We start from the raw sequence: 20178 nt of genomic DNA, 5'->3' as shown, positions 1-20178 counted from the left end.
GTTGTGAGAACTTTGGTGGAAATCCTGAAAACAAACGAAAGTATCTCACAAATTTGCTTCCGTTGTTAGATGCGATCAAGACAATTCCAGTGTCATCTAGTGAATATCTAAGAGTGTGTTCCCAAACGGATCTGATTATCACTAACGGGAATGAAAAACAGTTCCTTCACTACAGTTTCTGAAGTTTATTAGCCCACCACTTAGCTGTTAATAGCTTCTATTTCAGAATGCTTTTAACTTGTAACTGGTTTTTTGCTAATACTCCTTCTTGATTTCATTTTACTTACTAACTGTTGGGCTGTAGTAGAGTAATTATATAACACACAGACTATTAAATAAAGTACTGAAAAGCGTTTCTCTCCTGCAACACTTTTAAGTTTGAATAGAAAGTTTGTACGTGGGAACATGACCATGGAGCAGTTTTTCTAATTTCAGGAAAGGATTAGTGTGCTCGTGAAGTTTAAAAAGGAGAATAAGAAAATAGGTTAGACTTCTGTAAAGTGTTTCAGCGTACAACACTTTCGTCTACTAGTTGTTATATCATGCAGAATGAGTACGTATGATAAATAATTTAACTCGCGAAAAATGAACGAAGTTTAAGCTTATGGCACCAGGAAGGAAAAAAGGAAAAACTTAATTCCTAAAAATATTTCATTGTGGGTTAAGAGCCCGTTTCGGAATGAAGCTGCACCATAATTTATTAAAATATGGAACTGACAATGCGACTATCTGCAGTACAAACTTAAAAATATCGGCGGCTATCACTTACTTTTCGGTATAAAAATAAATAAATATTGCGACAACTGAATTATCACAGTTGTCACGTAAACAAGCGAAACGTTCTGGCGTTTCTCCTTAAACAGTTAAACCGAGGTCATTATGGATATCGAATGAAATTCTTAAGGGGCCCATGAAAAGCGTGTATAAAATCTATGACACTTTAGAACAAGCCCTGACCTTGCTAACTATATAGCAACATAAAATCTTACGGGCATCTCCTATATCGACTATAGTCACAATAACATTTGGAGGCAATGCGCAATAGCGACAAAAATTCTATTATGTGGACTCACTCCCTAGACATTCCTAGTCTATGTTTACACATAAATGGTGTGTAACACATGGAGCCGTCTTCTCTGAACTTTGCATTTTGAAACCACATCCTTTTTTTATCGTGCGAAAAATGTTTGTAATCGTTGCAAAAATTGCATTAAGAAGAACACAAATAAAATTAAAGTTTAAAATTTCCGATGTGTCAAAAAAGTAACCTATTTACGCCACCCTTCACTCCGACTTTTCAACGCAAGCCATATAGCTGTCAGAGTGCTTGATGCGACAGTTTTGAAATTTCACGTCGACTGCGAGTTAAGGTATTTGGTACACTGCGTCCCAACGCAGCTGTCAGTTTTCACTTAATTTCGTTATAATCTGACAGGTAAATGCTTGAAGGGCATAAAATTTATCGCGCGAGACAATATATTGAATTATTTTTCTGACAGAGAGAATCGTTTCTTTTTTTTAAGTAGTTGACAATCCCGGAGGTAAAAATAACTTGAGAGGAGTGCGGTGATAGGACTCTGACGATATCGTAGTTAACAGAATAATTTATTTTACGACAGTAATATATTACGTGACTCAAATGAAATGGAATTTGATTGTGAAAGGTAATAAATTTTGCTTCTGTCACGGTACAGTTCGAAGGTTTAACTCTTATCGTCAGGTGAAAATTTAAACTTTCACTACTTTCATTGTTGGTGGTGGGCTGGTGTGTACGCTACGAGCAGAACTCCTGTATTCTGTCTCTACAAGAATTGCCATTGGTTAGGAAGAAATAAATTATAACTTTCAGCAATAAGATGTAGATTTCAGTGGCGTTGTCTCACGATCAAATATTACGGAAAATGCCTTAGTTTAAAATATTTAACGGTCATAACATTTCCAGAGAGAGGGCTGGCATATCGGGAATAACTACATATTTAGCATGGGTTCAACAGTCCCTACATCTCATGAATACAGTCGGAGCAGAATATTCGAAATAGCAGTATTTTGGTATAGTTTTCAAGATTCTGGTAAATCATTCCATACATACAAAATCTTTTCTCCTTCCTGGTTTTAAGCTAATATGAAATAGCTGCTATTTCAAATGAAGTAAGGAAGCTAAGGAATAAGTAGAAAATATCTCTGAAACTGCGAAAAGTATTAGTGGCAATAATACATAAAATAATTTCGAAACGTCCATAAATCTTATCTATGCTGTAAAGGTATGAAACGTACTCCTGGATTTAGGAGTTAGTCCTACGTGTGTGACCGAAAAAATAAAAAAAATGCGAGATTGAAATGGTGCTCATGGCCTCGTAAGGGAAATCAATCCATTTGATTTCTCAAATAATTTTTTTAGTCGTTTCCTTCCAGAGATTACATTTAACAAATTAATGTGAGATGTGTCATCTGTATGAACTTGAATGGAATGGCAGAAGCAAGCGTGGGGTATATTTGCGGACAGCTGTGTTAGAGTTTGCAAAAATTTTGAAATCGGTGCGACTATTTTCAATGATGTAAAGGCCAGGGAAATGTGACTCTAAACGTGAATCCACCCGGTTTTATTGTTAGTTCTAAAGAGAGACGCTAAACAGTAAAGGAAGACGAATTGACTCTCTTCAGTGTTCGAGTTATTCTGTACTCTTCGGTGCATGCCAATACGTTTTGCAAGTAACAGCAAGCTGAACTATCTAGTTGAGCGTTAATCCATTAAAACTGTAATCTCGGAAGATACATAGTAAAACGCACTAGATTTGTCTCTTTTCAAAACCTGCAGAAGTCTCCTTCACTGCTAAAGGTGTGAGGTGTATTTACTAAACACGAAAACATTTCACTGTAGGATTGTCTGTAACATGCGAGACAGAAAAATAGAAAAGAAGATCAGTTTGACGAAAGAATTGATTAATGTTTCGGGGAATGTGGGATGCCTGGAAGGGAACTATGGTTGATATAATACTCCGTATGGAAGAAGCTAGCAGAGGAATCTTTACCTGTAATGAAGTTTTAGTGTGGAACACATTAGTAGCTTTTGTAATACCCCACTTGCACTGCACTAGTTCTATGGCAATGTCACTGTGAAAGTAACTGTAGTGGTAAGAAGAGGCGGTCACAAAGTTGATTATTATTACTATTATTCAGGTTCCTCTCTGCTAAAACAGTGTAGGTTCACAGTTTCGCCCACAGTGGGGTGTTTGATATTTCCACACATCATAATATGAGGCTGCCCAGAGTGCCTGTGGAAAGAGGGTGCAATCCAGCATAGTGATGCGCAGTCAGAGACCGACCAGTTCCTTTCTTTGAGCTCCATTCAGTGCAACATGGAACGGGCTTCTGAAAAGCGTATCTTCGCAGGGTCACTTTGCTGTCAGAGAAAGTCCAATAGGCAGAGGAGACGTGCGTCGAACCCCAACACCACACACTGGCCGCAGCTGATACTGGACTGGGGAGGTCGGTGGCAGTTATCAACTTTTGCGAGGCCGTCGCCGTTGGAGCCCAAACAGGTGAGATCCCCAGCAGCAGAACAGTCGCCCCTGGACTCGTCCAAAGTGCCAGCTGGCACAGTCCCGACACCGGGCCCAAAAGAGCGGACCTCCGCCACCGTCGGTCACTCCTACGGACCTACCGGGGCGCAGTGGTCGAAGCACCACCTCGAAGCACGAGCTTCTGAAACGGAGTCCAACCACCAGTGGTGGCCCCTCAGGAGAAGAGCGGTGGCAGCTGCCTCAGAAGAGACGGCCTCCGCTCCCACTGCCGGCGTACTGGTGCTGGGGTAGGGTGGCGAGGTGCTGGTGGAGCTGCTGGTCGGCGTCGGCGTCGGCGTCAGCGTCGGCTTGGAGGTGGTGGAGGGGCGAGATGGCCTGCCGTCATTACGTCTGGTACTGCAGCATCGGCGCCGCCAGGTTGGGGTGGTGCGTCGAGTTCATGCGCAGTGCGGAGAGGCTCTTGTTGTACCACTCGTCCTCGGCAGTCATGCCTGTGAACAAAACGGCAGCACAGTTCGATCAGCTGCATATGTACACACTAGGGCCGGCGGTGCAAATATTTTCTCCAAAATACCGGGTGATCAAGAAGTCAGTCTAAATTTGAAAACTTAATAAACCATGTAATAATGTACATAGAGAGGTAAAAATTGACACACATGCTTGGAATGACATGGGGTTTTATTCGAACAAAAAAAAAAGCAAAGTTCACAAAATGTCCGACAGATGGCGCTGGGCAGCAAAACTGCTACCGTGACGGGTGAGAGGTACGCCGATATGTTACAGAATCGCATCATCCCCAGCCTGGCTGATAAACACCAGCTGGAACGTACGATGTTTATGCAGGATGGTGCTCCACCCCATATTGCTAGACGCGTGAAAGATCTCTTGCGCGCGTCGTTTGGTGATGATCGTATTCTCAGCCACCACTTTCCTCACGCTTGGCCAGACCTCAGTCCGTGCGATGATTGGCTTTGGGGTTACCTGAAATCTCAAGTGTATCGTGATCGACCGACATCTCTAGGGATGATGAAAGACAACATCCGATGCCAATACTCCACCATAACTCCGGACATGCTTTACAGTGCTGTTCACAACATTATTCCTCGACTACAGCTATTGTTGAGCAATGATGGTGGACATATTGAGCATTTCCTGTAAAGAACATCATCTTTGCTTTGTCTGACTTTGTTATGCTAATTATTGCTATTTTGATCAGATGAAGCGCCATCTGCCGGACATTTTTTGAACGTTTATATTTTTTTGGTTGTAATAAAACCCTATGTCATTCCAAACATGTGTGTCAATTTGTACCCCTCTATCTACATTATTCCGTGATTTATTCAGTTTTCAAATCTATACTGACTTTTTGGTCACCCGGTATATCCACGGCGGTGAGTCAAATGAAAACCTTGAAGATTTTTCTAAATATTATTTATTGGGCAGAAGTGGTACAAAAGCTGTATCACTTTTCAACATAATCTCCCACACGCTCAATACAAGTCGTCCAGCGCTTACAAAGCGCATAAATTCCTTTAGAAAAAGAATTTTTTTGGTAGTCCGCGCGACCACTCACGCACCGCGTGGCGTACCTCTTCATCAGAACGGAACTTCTTTCCTCCCATTGCGTCTTTGAGTGGTTCAAAGATATGGAAATCACTTGGGGCAAGTTGTCAACAAATTGCGTCGAACATATGTGGGACATAATCGAGAGATCGGTTCGTGCATAAAATCCTGCACCGGCAACACTTTCGACGGATGGCTGTACATCTACATCTACATTTATACTCCGAAAGCCACCCAACGGTGTGTGGCGGAGGGCATTTTACGTGCCACTGTCATTACCTCCCTTTTGTGTTCCAGTCGCGTATGGTTCGCGTTAGAACTAGAGCGCGATCCTCCAGCTCTGGCGGCAGCCAGGCGAAGCTCGTTCAAGGTCACCCGCCTTTCGTAGCTGCAGCGGCTAAGTGAAGACAGCCATGCGTGAATACCCGCCCACCTCCCCAGGGGTCGTAACCCCTGCAACCCATAGAAGATGCTTCAGTAGCTGATTAGTGTTTTAAGCTTTTTTTAAAAAAAAAATCTCACGAGATAGAACGAACTGATCTCATCTAAAGACAGTACACAGAACAAAACTAGAGAATGATAGAGATAAGAAAATAAAGAGAAAAATTTAGAGAATGGACAGATATAGTACCCAGAGAACCCCACAGTACCCAGAGAATACCAGAGTACGCAGAGAATCCCAGAGAACCCCAGAGAGCATCCCAGAGTGCCCCAGGGAACTACAACACTAAGAAGAATCGCTACTCGGCTTTTGGCAAGATCAATGTGTAGTTGTGTTGTAATCTAGATTTATAATCTCAATTTATATTAAACAATGTTGTAATCTAGATTTATAATCTCAATTTATATTAAACAATTCACATATTGTGTAAAGCAATGGTCCCATAATACTCCGCTGCGGCACGCCAGAGGTTACTTTAACGTCTGTAGACGTCCCTCCATTGAGAACAACATGCTGTGTTCTGATTGCTAAAAACTCTTCAATTCAGCCACACAGCTGGTCTGATATTCCGTAGGCTCTTACTTTGTTTATCAGGCGACAGTGCGGAACTGTATCGAACGCCTTCCGGAAGTCAAGGAAAATAGCATCTACCTGGGAGCCTGTATCTAATATTTTCTGGGGCTCATGAACAAATAAAGCGACTTGGGTCTCATACGATCGCCGTTTCCGGAATCCATGTTGATTCCTACAGATTGCTCTACATTATTGTTTGCTGGTGCAGTTTCTCTGCCGTCAGTGTGTATTAGTCTAGAAATGCTCTGGGCACTGGGCTGTGTGACGCAGGCTGGCGGATTCCAAGTAATCTCTGAGCGACGGCTTGGCCGTACCCGGGGCTATGCGATGTCACGCGATGCTACGTGATGCTACGTGATGCGATGTGATGTGATGCGGCGTGATGGCTGGAGACGGGGCGGGGTCATCTCGCCGGACCATTACTTACGGCGAGCAGCTCGCCAAACGAGGTTCCGCCGGCAATTTTCCCCGGGCTCGCTACGGAGCCACTCTACCGAAGGCAATCAGGCTAGCCCCGAGGACCATCTCACGATTTCGGGGCGTAATGTTTCCTTAAAATGGCCGCAAGCTCTGCGGAACGCGTCCGCTGCGAGCTGTGTGTGTGTGTGTGTGTGTGTGTGTGTGTTTCTCAGACCAACTGAAGTCTCCAGTCTCCTGCAATGAGTGACCAGACACGCCGTAGGATTACATCGGGATTATCATTAAGGGGACACAACATGGTGAGGGTCGATAAAACTCGAATTTTTTTATTACGAAATTAGAATGTACATACATTCAAGCATTTTCTCCAAAATATTACAAACGAGCACCAAAAAGTAACGATTCTGTGAACATTGGAAGCCGAACGTGCATGGCACTCCTCGGCGTTAGAGAACAGGTTCCGCGCTCACACTCCCTATTTATACCGATGTGAATAACTCTGAGCCGGCCGATGTGGCCGAGCGGCTCTAGGCGCATCAGTCTGGAACCGCGCGACCGCTACGGTCGCAGGTTCGAATCCCTCCTCGGGCATGGATGTGTGTGATGTCCTTAGGTTAGTTAGGTTTAAGTAGTTCTAAGTTCTAGGGGAGTGATGACCTCAGATGTTAAGTGCGATAGTGCTCAGAGCCATTTGAAACATTTGAATAAATCTGATTTGCTGGAGCGTTGTTTGGGTGGTTTTAATCAAAATTTGAACGAAAGTTTCAATAGTCTCATTTCGAGATACGCTCCAAAAATGGCATTCAGCCGAAGCGAAATTGTGAACATTGCTTCAAATTTGGCCTTATGTCTATTCAATGTAGGCGTCACCGCATTAATGCGCGTGGAAAATACCGTTCAAATCAAAATCGACGATGAAATGCACCGATTCTGTGAAGATATGCACTCAGTGACGGAAAGGGCTTTGAAGACGCAAATGAGGGCTTATCGGGTCAAAGTAGGAGAAAGCGGCCATCCACTAGCCGGGGCGACACTTATTATGGACCAGGCATCGATGATATCCCGCTAATTTCAAGCTTAATCTTTTTTTTATATTATAAATACTTGTCAAACTTTAAACGAATTTTTCCCAAAACCATGTTTTTCGGCATAGTTGTCGTCACCCAAGCTAAAATTTTCATCCGATTTTAATTATTTTTGGTCTCCCTGAAGCAAACTGAATTCTCTTGAGTTCATCGTAGCCTATTTTTTCATGTCGATATCTAATATTTTTTTCAACCAAAAAAGAGGGATCCAAAAAATGGTCGTTTTTTCCAAATATCTATAATTTCGCCAAAACATTGTTTTTACAAATCCCTACGGCAAACTCAAATTACATCTGTAAGGACCAGACTGATACGTTAATTTCATGTTTAGATAACCACAACAGGAGTTACGGCGACAACCTTTGCTCCACCTCCTTGTGGAGCTGCCTCGGAAAAATCTCAATTAAACTGTGAAGATATTAATATTTTTCAATAAAAATGACAATACAATCTTCAATGTATGCTTTATTCGTTGCAGCAAAACCTATTTGTCTATTACATTCCAGTACGGAGAAAAATAATCCTGAATTTGAGCAATTTTTTGACCCCTCATCCTGTCCTTAATGCAAGGTTGTTCGTAGGTACTTCCGGGATTTCAATAGGCGACGGTGCGAAAACTACAAGGCACACAGAAATATTTAGAGGAATGCTGGTCAGCAGGGGTCGGCGGGACGTAAAGGCCACTTGGTGTTTCTCGGGTTTGAAGTTAGAAAGCAAACGCGGTACGGGCTGGACATTGTGGTAACAGTAAAGCTGGGAATGGCACTGGAACACAGCGTACGGTAGTCTCTCGCACGCATCTGACGGGAAAGCGAATCAGCACTGTTGTGTCATCCAGTTCTGAGTTATGTTGAAAGTTTCCCTTGCTCTAGCTCAGTGGGAAACGACAGTGTGGAACAAAGTACACTCCGCCACACACCAGACAAGATACCAGCTTGATATTGCAGTCACTTCCAGTCATCAGCTATGTTTAGAGTTTCAGGTCTGTAGGTCATCCAGAAGTTAGTTTAAAGTCAACTGCAAAAATACTTAAAGAACAGACAAACCGACTGACAACAATGTACACTCCGCCCCACACCAGACAAGAAAGCGAATTAATATCGAATTTTCATCAGTTCGGAGCTACGATTAAAACCTCACGTCTCTAACTCATCAGGAGGTTGGCTTAAAGTCAACTGCCAAATCTGCAGCGAACAGACATAGAGACAAAAAGCCACCTAATAAAAAAATGTGGTAATAGCACTAGCTGAAGAACTGAAAGCTACAAAACTCCTTCGGGATGCTCAGTTTTTTATCATTGAACATCACCAGCTTTTACTCAAATAAACCTACACAAGAAGCTGTAGCAGTAATACAAAAGAACGATTTGAAACATAGGAAGCTTGCATACAACAAGTCTGTTGAATTCAAGAAACTCTTTTAGCTAACACTGAGTTACAACAATTTTACATTTAATGAAAAAATTTAGAAGCAGCGAGTTGGCCTAGCAATAGGATCATATACATTGCACCATAAAGGAAAAATACAATGACACCACAATCTCTCCAACTTCATGTCACCAGAACATTCGTAAACAAATGGGATTTATGTCAGAGCTGCACAAGGCAAGGAAAATACCTTTGAAACAACCATGCAACAGGAAATAGCCATAATGAAACATAGCGCACTTGCGAATGATTACACTGATCCCATGGTTGACTTAGAACTAGTTAAAGCAAAGGAGGGCTCATATACAAACTGCACCAAGCAAGAAAAAGATAAAAACAAATGTGTATAAAGCCCTTACTTACACAACAGACACAGAACATCAGCACCAGCGACGCACATACACAATGCTGGACACCCATTTACAAACGTAGAGCAAAATGTCAAAGTACTCCAACAACTACGTTAAGGTCATAAAATATGCCTGCTAGAGTTATATTCACATCACAAAAAATATAAAGACTAAATATTAAATCAAAAACAGGAAAGTTAACCTGTGGTGTCTTTAGATGCTCCAGAAGTGGGCCTATTGCTGGATGGGAAAAAGTTGTTACGCAGGAAGAACTACCTTTGTAAATATACATCGCCAAATAATGATCCAGATAATTACGAAACATGGCCCCTGTACGAAAGTCTATAATAACATACTCTGTGGAGGGCTGATATTGTTAGCATACGAGGGCTGTTTGGAAGATAAGGAACGATAGGTCGCGAAATGGGAACCACAGTGAAAAACAAAACTGTTTTATTTGCAAGTTTTAGCTACACCTTCCAGCTATTTCTCTACACAGTCGCCGCTCAGACTTAAGACATCTGTAGTAGCGTTGTACCAACTTTTCAATTCCCTCGTTATAGAAGACAGCCGCCAGTGCTTTTCACAATTTTCTACTCTGGATTGCAGCTCGTTGTCTGTGTCAAAACATTGTCTTCATAGCCAGCGATTCATTTGAGCCGAGATGAACCTCAGGGGTAGCTAATTACAGGCTGTATTGTGGGTGATCAAACACTTCCCATCAAAACACTGCAGGAGCATCTTCATTGCCCCTGCAGAGTGCGGCCGAGAATTGTCGAGTAGAACGCATGACAGTTATGTTATGTGGATTGAATAGCTTCAGGCGAAATCTTTCGCCAGGCCCTCATACTTAGCGGGATGCGCTAATTTCTAGCCATCTTTACGTTCTCACTGTGAGTTGAGAACTGAAAAGAGCGACACGATACGATCGACGGGTGTACTAGACACAGTGCCCAATGCATCTGTGCAAAGCTTCATCAGATTTTGACTGTATTTTCCATTTCGCGACCGTTCGTTCCTTACTTTCCGAATAACCCTCGTATGAAAATATTTTTCTTTTGTGTTTGTAGGTTTGCTGTTTTCCATGTGCTGTGTGCACAGTACATTGAGTATGCTGTTTAATATGTGAGAGTTTCTGGATAAGTGGACTACAAGAATACCATAAGAAGTAGTTTTTTCCCCTATTCTTCATTAACTCTCTATAAAGATCGATAATTAATTACGGACTGCACGTTTTTATACATTACAGTAAATGCAACATAATGATGCAGCACGTCACATGTGGAAAACATCACGAGTAAATGGCACAAAACGTACCTGGAACTGAGAATCGTTTCCAGAAGCGCACACTGTAAAAAATGAGCAAAAATAAAATCGTGGCTTGTAGTAGAAAAAGATATTTTACAAACAAAGCCGATTTATTTTTACAGCCACAGGCTATAACTAGTCATCTGATGCATAAAATCGAAAGATGCCTACCAGTGGAATGAGTTTCTCTCCTAGATTATTTAAACCACACTAGAGGTTCCGAGTATAGGCGCCATTTGTGGCACGGCAAACACCAAAACGGTTGTGCTGTTAAATGAAGTCGCCAACGATTAATGCTGGTTGTGGATGGCGCTGGAGACGTCGTCCGATTATGTCCCGTATGTGGTCGATTGGAGACAGATGTTGGATTACACCAGCGGTATGTGGGCGAGCGTAATCCTGTTAGAAAACATCATCTGGAGTACGCTTAATGAACGGCAGAACGAAAGGTTGAACAACCAGATTGAAGTACGAATTTGAGTTCAGAGTGCGTGAGAAAACCACAAGAGAGCTTCCGCTGTCACATTACATCGCACCCCAATCCGTAACTCCAGGTGTAAGTGCAGTGTGTCTAGCACCTAGGCAGGCTGGCTGCAGGCTCTCAACTAGCGCCCTTCTAACCAACACACGGCCACCACTGGCACCGAGACAGAGCCAGATTTCATCGGAGAACACAACAGGCATCTACCCTGCGATGAGCTCTCGCTTGACACCACTGAAGTCGCAAATGGCGGTGGTTTGGGGTTCAGTGGAACGTACGCTACAGAGCATCTGACTCGGAGCTGTCCTTGAAGTAACCGATTTGTAACAGTTCGCCGTGTCATGGTGGTGCCACCTGCTGCTCAGGTTCCATACACCAAACACGATGGTCACCCCTCTCGATAGTGCCACATGGCCGGCCGGAGCCCGGATTTCTTGCGACCATAAATTTCCTTGACTACCGCTTCCAGCAATCATGTACAGTGGCTACGTTCCTGTCACTTCTTTCTGCGGTGTCGTGGAAGAAACACCCAGCTTTTCGTAGAGCTGCTGCACGTTCTCGTTGAAGTATTGATAATGGCGTGTTTGTCGCCTTAAAGGCAGACTAGCTTCAACTCACCACGTACACCTCAAAAGAAACTAACGCTCACGAGCGAGCGAGGTGGCGCAGTGGTTAGCACAATGGACTCGCATTCGGGCGGACGACGGTTGAATCCCGCGTCCGGCCATCCTGATTTAGGTTTTCCGTTATTCCCCTAAATCTCTGCAGACAAATTCCGGGATGGTTCCTTTGAAAGGGTACGGCCGACTTCCTTCATCATACTTCCCTAATCCGATGAAACCTCGCTGTCTGGTCTCCTTCCCCAAACAACCCAACCCAACCCCTAACGCTCACCACCGTTACAGCGTCTATTTAAGCCAAACCTGTTTCCATCCTCATTATGGCGCTACTAGTGCCGCTCTTACGCCGCTGGCTTGGAATTAGGACATCATCTTTCGGATCTGGAAACACAATTACCGACTTTCGTTTACGTCACACGACGCCTTCTCGGCGGTGCAATTTTTTTCTATCAGTGTGTTAGCCACATGAGCATTGGGCAGACTTTCACGATGCTTTGTGATGTTTAAAGGCAATCAAAACCGTCAACGATTTCCTTGCAACTGTTGAACGGCTATGAGTGTGGATAGGCAACACATTATAAGAAGACAAGATAAAAATTCGATTCACGGAGCGAGCATTATAAAATAGCGCGCGATAACAGACTAATTAACAAACTGCAACAGAAGCGGACCTAGCACCGCAATTCAGTTGTTATCTGATAGATCGCCTTCCAGATCTTACACGAGATCCAATAGAAGTATGCAACCCTATCATCAAATCCTACCTTTCCGAAGCTACAAAACGCCCCAGTCTGCAACCGCGCTGCTGCTACGGTCGCAGGTTCGAATCCTGCCTCGGGAATGGATGTGTGTGATGTCCTTAGGTTAGTTAGGTTTAAGTAGTTCTAAGTTATGGAGGACTGATGACCTCAGATGTTACGTCCCATAGTGCTCAGAGCCATTTGAATTTGAACGCCTTGATCGAAATGCAAAACGTACACAATTCTTTTCCGGGAAAAGTCATCGTTGGTGACGAGAATTGGTGTTAGCAGTATGAACCTGTCACAAAACGAGAAAGTGCAGAACTACACTTGAAGGCCCACGGCTTCAAGACATAACCAACATCAAGGCCAGAGTGACACATCAGTTGAAGAACATACAAGAAGAGGACTTTTATGACAGTTTCACATTCTTGTATGAAGTCTCTGTGCGTCGTACTCAGGTGGAGGGAGAAGTACTGAAACCACCATCTTAAAGTTTCCCTGTTTCTTGATGAATTTGTAGAAAGATTTTGAACTGAGAGCGGACATTACATAGACCTGACGAAACTCGTGGGGTACCTTCTAATATCGTGTCGCATCTTTTTTTGTCCGCAGCAACTCGACGTGGTATCAACTGAACAAGTTGTTGGAAGTCCCCTGCAGAAACACTGAGCTATGATGCCTCTATGACCGTCCATAACTTGGAAAGTGCTGCCGGTGCTGAACTTGGTGCACGAACTGACATCTCTATTGTGGCGCGTAAATGATCGATGGGATTACAGAGGAATAAGTTTACTGGACTCACCATATAAGGTGTATGCTAAGATTATAAATACAAGACTTAAAACATAGCAGAAGCAGTACTGCATGAGGAACAAATGGGTTTTAGGAAATAGAAGGAGTTTTTATTCTACAACAAGTAATAGAAAAACGGAGAGAGTATAATAAAGAAACACGTTTTGTTTTTATTGACTTTAAAACAGCTTTTGACAATGTCAGTAGACAGAAACCTTGAGAAATAATGACAAATTGCGGATACCCAAAGCATTTAGTAAATGCGATAAAAAGTTTATATCAAAGCACAAATATCACTCTAGATCTCAATGGTAAAGCAGCTAATGAGGTACCAACTAACAACGGGGTACGATACAGCTGCTGTATCTCTCCAAGTTTGTTCGACATCTACATTAATGAAATAATACATGTATGGAAATCAGAATTTCAGGAAGGCATCTGCCTAGACAGGAACATTCTGTTAAATAATTTACTGTAAGCCTATGATACAGTCATCCTAACAGATAAGGAAGACGACCTTCAGAAAGGAATCTACTTGCTAAAACAAATAAGTGCAAAATTTAACTTGGAAATTTCAAAAGAAAAAAACTAATACAATGGCCTTCATGGAGAAAGAACGAATCAGAACCAAAATTGTGATAGATCAGAAGATTTTAGAGCAAGTAAACCCTTTCCATTACCTCGGATGTGAAAAGACATATCGCTACAGCAGAGATTGAGAGGTGGCATGAGCCTCCTCTCATATTACTATCTTACTCTGAGTAATTCGATTTTCCTCTCTAATTGCATGCGGTGAAAAGTTGCTATTCCTTCACAAGCGGACTTCCCACGCAGCGTCTCTCGTCACCCGGGTGGTCCGGTGACAGGTGAGATCTGCTGATCTTGAAAGGGTTAAGCCGACGGGTGTGAGGGAGTCGAGTGGATGCTTTCCAGACGCCGATATTGTCATAAGAGCGGGGGCGACATGCCCACAGGAGCCTGACGGAGCGGCTGGGCTAGAGATTTCGTTACTTCGCAGAAACGTAGTGAAAACACTTTCTGGCAGGCTACCAGCAAGGTGTGGGAATGGCTTGTGTTCCCAGGCAGTCTTGGTGGGCAAATTCCTGCGTTTTCTGCGAAATCATAACTGTGATTGGCTTGCTCAGGAGATAGCTCCATGACGTAGCAAAATCGGCGCAGAAATTGGCGCCACGTATCTCCAATGGTGGAATAGTAGTGCGTCGGCAATAGAGTGGAATTTTCCGCTGGTTTTCGAGTTGCGGATTGGAACGTTTAACCCGGCCACTGTCATGGGGGTGGGAATGTTCTGTGTTCGGCTTGTACGGGTGCTCTTGAGAGAGTCAGCTCTCGCCTTTTGGTCGGAGTAGGTTACAAGACTGAGGTGTCGCTGCTCTGGACAGCCTGCCTTCTGTTGGCTGTCTAATATACTTTCATTTAATTGTAACTGATGAAGTTGCTGAAGTTTCGACTTCAACGTAACTTTCCGAATACAGTTGGCAATTGAGTGTTCTGCATACAAGCAGCCTATGTTGTCCGTCTTGAGCAGTTTTAGCTAAAGTTGACTGTATTGGGGTTACTGTGTGACTTCGCTTGTTAAAATCAATCACTGTACCGTCAGTGATTGTGTGGCGAGCCTTCCTCTTCTCCCTCAGAGCGCATTTGTATTGATGGGAAGTCTTTAGTCTGGAACAACCAGACCAGGATAATTTGTTTTGGGCTATACTCGTGACATTATCATCACCACAACTGGATGTCGAAGCAACCAGCCATCGCTTCTGGTACGACAGATCGTGTCCTTGCAGTTAAGAAGGCAGCTTGGTAATGTATGTCTGCAGCACTGGCAGATTAGGGAATTTTGCTCTGTGATGATCAGAGCTCAGCAGAGCGCGCCTGTTCCCGTCTTTTCTTACGTGGTTCTGTCTTGGGTGTTCATTGTCTGAGTTCTTACTGCTTCAACAGCAATTAATGTTGGGTTGGCTGCGTGTTTCTCTTAAGATTTGAGTTGCAAGGAATTGGCTCCACATACCACTTGGTCATAAACGTCACAAGCTAGTTTACGGACAGCTTCACTTTCACAGCATTTATTTGAGTATTCAGTTTGACGTATTGTAAATGTTTCATGTCTTGTGTTTATTATTTTGAGTTTAGTCATAATAAATGAAATTGTTATTTTGGACAGAACTTTCATTCTGTAGATCGGTAGAGCAACCCTTTCATTTCTCATCACGTTAATGTAACTTATTTATCATATTAATTTCTATCAAATTAAATTATTGCACGTGCCAAACTCTTTTGTACTCCACTTGGAGGGTCGATTAGAGCCAGTTCGCGTTTCTTCAAAATCCATGTGCAACAGAAAAAGTCTGAGCTAGAAAAGGGGGGGCTTAGAGCATCATTTCCATATGAAGATTCTAGAAGAATTTAGTGTTAAATACACTGCTAGCCCCGGCACCTCGCAAAATGGTTCAAATGGCTCTGAGCACTATGGGACTTAACATCTGAGGTCATCAGTCCCCTAGAACTTAGAAGTACTTAAACCTAACTAACCTAAGGACATCACACACATCCATGCCCGTGGCAGGATTCGAACCTGCTACCGTAGCGGTCACGCGGTTCCAGACTGAAGCGCCTAGAACCGCACGCACCTCGCAAGATATTGAAATTAAGCTTAGTAAATCCAGCCAGGTATGCGGAAGAATTAACAGAAACCTAAAAAACAAAAGACACTCAAATTAAATTTTACAAAACTGTTGCAGTTCCCACACTGTTCTATGGGAGTAAGACCTGAGTGGTTACCCAGGAGCAAGGAAGCCGGATTCAGGCAAAAAAAAAAAAAAAAAAAAAAAAAAAAAATGAATGTCCTTAGAAGTATTAAAGGTTGCACAAGAGAAGACAGGCTAGGAAATCAAGATATTAGAGAAGAACTGCTAATCTTCAGCCCCAATGATAAAATTCGAGATTACAGAAGAAAATGGAACGAACATCTACAAAGAATGAAGAGTGAGAAACTTCCCCTAAACGCAAGAAATTATAAGTGCCATTGGAGAAGAGACAGAGGAAGACCCCGACAGAGATGGGTACCATAACAGGCAATTCCTGCGTAATACCTGAAGAGAATAAGAAGAGGAAGATGGTGATCGATATCGGTCGACCAGGGCGGTCAGACCGTTCGCTCGAAACATCGTTGTTTGGGTACATGAAGTCCATGAATGGTTGCAGATGATCAATCATCGGTTCAGTTGGACCAGAGGACGCAGTCCATTCCATGTAAACATAGCCGACACCAGTATGGAACCAGCTTGCACAGTGCCTTGTTGACAGTTTGTGTCCATGGCTTCGTCGGGTCTGGGCCACACTCGAATCCTACCATCAGCTCTCACCATCTGAAAGCGGGGCTGATGCTGTCAGTCCAAGGTTTCCCAGTCGTCTATGGTCCATCTGATATGGTTACCAGCCCAAGAGAGGCGCTACAGGCGATGTCGTGCCGTTAGCGAAGGCACTCGCGTCGGTCGTCTGCTGCTGCAGCCCATTAACACCAAATTCAGCAGAACTGCCCAACGGATACGTTTGTCGTTCGTCCCACTTTGAGTTCTCTGGTTATTTGACACAGCTTCGCTTGTCTGTTAGCAATGACGACGCCAGGCAAACGCCGCAGCTCTCGGTCGTTAAGTACCGCAAGTCTCTAGAACAACGGAAGGTTCCAAATGATTGGAAAAGAGCACAGGTAGTCCCAGTCTTCAAGAAGGGTCGTCGAGCAGATGCGCAAAACTATAGACCTATGTCTCTGACGTCGATTTGTTGTAGAATTTTAGAACATCTTTTTTGCTCGCGTATCATGTCGTTTCTGGAAACCCAGAATCTACTCTGTGGGAATCAACATGGATTCCGGAAACGGCGATCGTATGATACCCAACTCGCTTTATTTGTTCATGAGACCCAGAAAATATTAGCTACAGGCTCCCAGGTAAATGCCATTTTCCTTGACTTCCGGAAGGCGTTCGATACAGTTCCGCACTGTCGCCTGATACACAAAGTAAGAGCCTACGGAATATCAGACCAGCTGTGTGGTTGGATTGTAGAGTTTTTAGCAAACAGAACACTGCATGTTGTTCTCAATGGAGAGACGTCTACAGACGTTAAAGTGACTTCTGGCGGGAAACAGGGGAGTGTTATGGGACCATTGCTTTTCACAATATATATAAATGACCTAGTAGATAGTGTCGGAAGTTCCGTGCGGCTTTTCGCGGATGATGCTGTAGTATACAGAGAAGTTGCAGCATTAGAAAATTGTAGCGAAATGCAGGAGCATCTGCAGCGGATAGGCACTTGGTGCAGGGAGTGGCAAATGACCCTTAACATAGACAAATGTAATGTATTGCGAATACATAGAAAGAAGGATCCTGTATTGTATGATTATATGATAGCGGAAGAAACACTGGTAGCAGTTACTTCTGTAAAATATCTGGGAGTATGCGTGCGGAACGATTTGAAGTGGAATGATCATATAAAATAAATTGTTGGTAAGGCGGGTACCAGGTTGAGATTCATTGGGAGAGTCCTTAGAAAATGTAGTCCATCAACAAAGGAGGTGGCTTACAAAACACTCGTTCGACCTATACTTGAGTATTGCTCATCAGTGTGGGATCCGTAACAGATCGGGTTTACAGAGGAGATAGAGAAGATCCAAAGAAGAGCGCCGCGTTTCGTCACAGGACTATTTGGTAAGTGTGATAGCGTTACGGAGATGTTTAGCAAACTCAAGTGTGCAGACTCTGCAAGAGAGGCGCACTGCATCGCGGTGTAGCTTGCTGTCCAGGTTTCGAGAGTGTGCGTTTCTGGATGAGGTATCGAATATATTGCTTCCTCCTACTTATACCTCCCGAGGAGATCACGAATGTAAAATTAGAGAGATTCGAGCGCGCACGCAGGCTTTCCGGCAGTCGTTGTTCCTGCGAACCACACGCGACTGGAACAGGAAAGGGAGGCAATGACAGTGGCACGTAAAGTGCCCTCCGCCACACACCGTTGGGTGGCTTGCGGACTATTAATGTAGATGTAGATGTAGATGAAGGGCGTCGGCCCTTGCGTTGTCCGTGATGAGAGATAATCCCTCAATTCTCGGCATACTCTTGATGATGATGACTGGTTCGTGGGGCGCTCAACAACTCGGTAATCAGCGCCCGTACAAATCTCCAACCTTTGCTTAGTCCAAACGCGCCACATTCATGAATGATGATGAAATGGTGAGGACAACACAAACACCCAGTCATTTCGGGGTAGGTGAAAATCCCCCACCCCGCCGGAAATCGAACCCGGGACCCCGTGCTCGGGAAGCGAGAACGCGACAGCGACACCACAAGCTGCGGATTCACACTCGTGACACTGTGAATCGCAGAATACTGAATTCCCAAACGGTTTCCGAAATGGAATGTCCCATGCGTCTAGCTCCAACTACTATTCCGGGTTCAAAGTCTGTTAATACTCGTTGTGCCGCCGTAATCACGTCGGGAACCTTGTAACACGAATCGTCTGAGTACAAATGACAGCGTCACCAATGCACTGCCCTTTTTTACCTCGTGTAGGTGATACTATCACTCTCTATACACCGGGTGTTCAAAAAGTCTCTCCGCAGTGCCGTATGATTGTTCGCTTGCCTGGGTTACTTCCCTTCTAGTGGACTCTCCTAACATTCCACTGTTTCGTTTATCTCCGCCAGCGTCAGTAGTATCTTTGGTGAGTGTCGTTACGTGTTGAGGTGAACGTTTAAGTTTAGTCCCTTTGTTCATTTGTTTCGTTTTTGTCAGTGTTAAAATGCTAACCACTGAAGAACATGTGTTTTTAGTCGAACAAATGTTCAAAGCTGGCGGTAAATACACAGATTCAGTTCATCAAACATTTAATTCAGTTTTCACGGAGACAACACTCCCACATCGCGATACTGTGCGAGATTTGATTAACAAATTTCTAAGTACGGGTTCAGTGACAGATGTACCGAGAAGTGGTTGTCCTTGCGTTTTGTCTGAGGATAAATTACTCGATATTTCCGATAAGATGTCCATGAGTCCGAACAAGTCAGTAAGAAAACTCGCCCAGGAAATCGATGTTAGTGTCGGAACGGCCCACACAGCTGTAAGGAAAAGTTAGAACTTTTCCCATACAAAGTGACAGTCGAGCAAGAACTGAAAAATACTGATCATGGCAAGAGACTGCATTAATGTCAATGGTTCAAAAACTTCGTTCAACAAAATGGGATGTTCTTAATGAAACGTTTTTCACTGATGAGGCGTGGTTTCATTTATCCGGGTACATGAACTCGCAAAATTCTCGTATGTGGAGTACTACAAATCCATAGTGTATTCATAAAGATCGGATTCATTCTGTGAAAATAGGAGTTTGAATTGCAATTTCTAGACGTCGGATTGTGGGTCCCATATTTTTCAACGGAACAATAAACGCACAACGATACTGCAGTGATATTCTGTACCCATTCATGGGAGAGCTTGTGTTAAGTGAAATACTGAACGGTTATTTTCAACAAGATGGTGCAACCGCGCATACAGCTCGCGTTTCAATGTCATTGCTTGCTGATGTTTTCGGTGATCGCATAATTTCACACGGACTTTGGCCTCCACGATCGCCTGACTGACTTTTTCTTCTGGTGTGCAGGGAAAGCACCTGTTTATAAAAAGCGTGTAATCGAGAAACTGAAAACTGCAATATCCACTTTCATTGCTTGTGTTACAGAAGAAATGTCACAGCTTGTGTCTGGAAACATGATTAGACGAATTGAATTGCGTATTCAACAACATGAGAGACACTTTCAACATTTAATGTTTAAGTTTGTAAGTAGAAA

At 43.5% G+C, this 20178-nt stretch overlaps 1 protein-coding gene across 1 annotated transcript in view; it reads right to left on the bottom strand.

The window, feature by feature from the left end:
* Window positions 1-3905: 3905 nt before the first annotated feature.
* LOC126424591 (homeobox protein unc-42-like) overlaps window positions 3906-20178 on the bottom strand; it is a 95782-nt gene continuing 79509 nt past the window's right edge. Inside the window, exon 4 of the mRNA XM_050087332.1 lies at window positions 3906-4012. Coding sequence (XP_049943289.1) covers window positions 3906-4012 — 107 coding nt within the window. The remainder of the gene's footprint in view (window positions 4013-20178) is intronic.

This window comes from Schistocerca serialis, chromosome 10, assembly GCF_023864345.2.
Source record: "Schistocerca serialis cubense isolate TAMUIC-IGC-003099 chromosome 10, iqSchSeri2.2, whole genome shotgun sequence".
NCBI classification, from domain to species: domain Eukaryota; kingdom Metazoa; phylum Arthropoda; class Insecta; order Orthoptera; family Acrididae; genus Schistocerca; species Schistocerca serialis.
The sequence above is the reverse complement of the archived record's forward strand: the minus strand, read 5'-3'. Positions and strand labels throughout refer to the sequence as shown.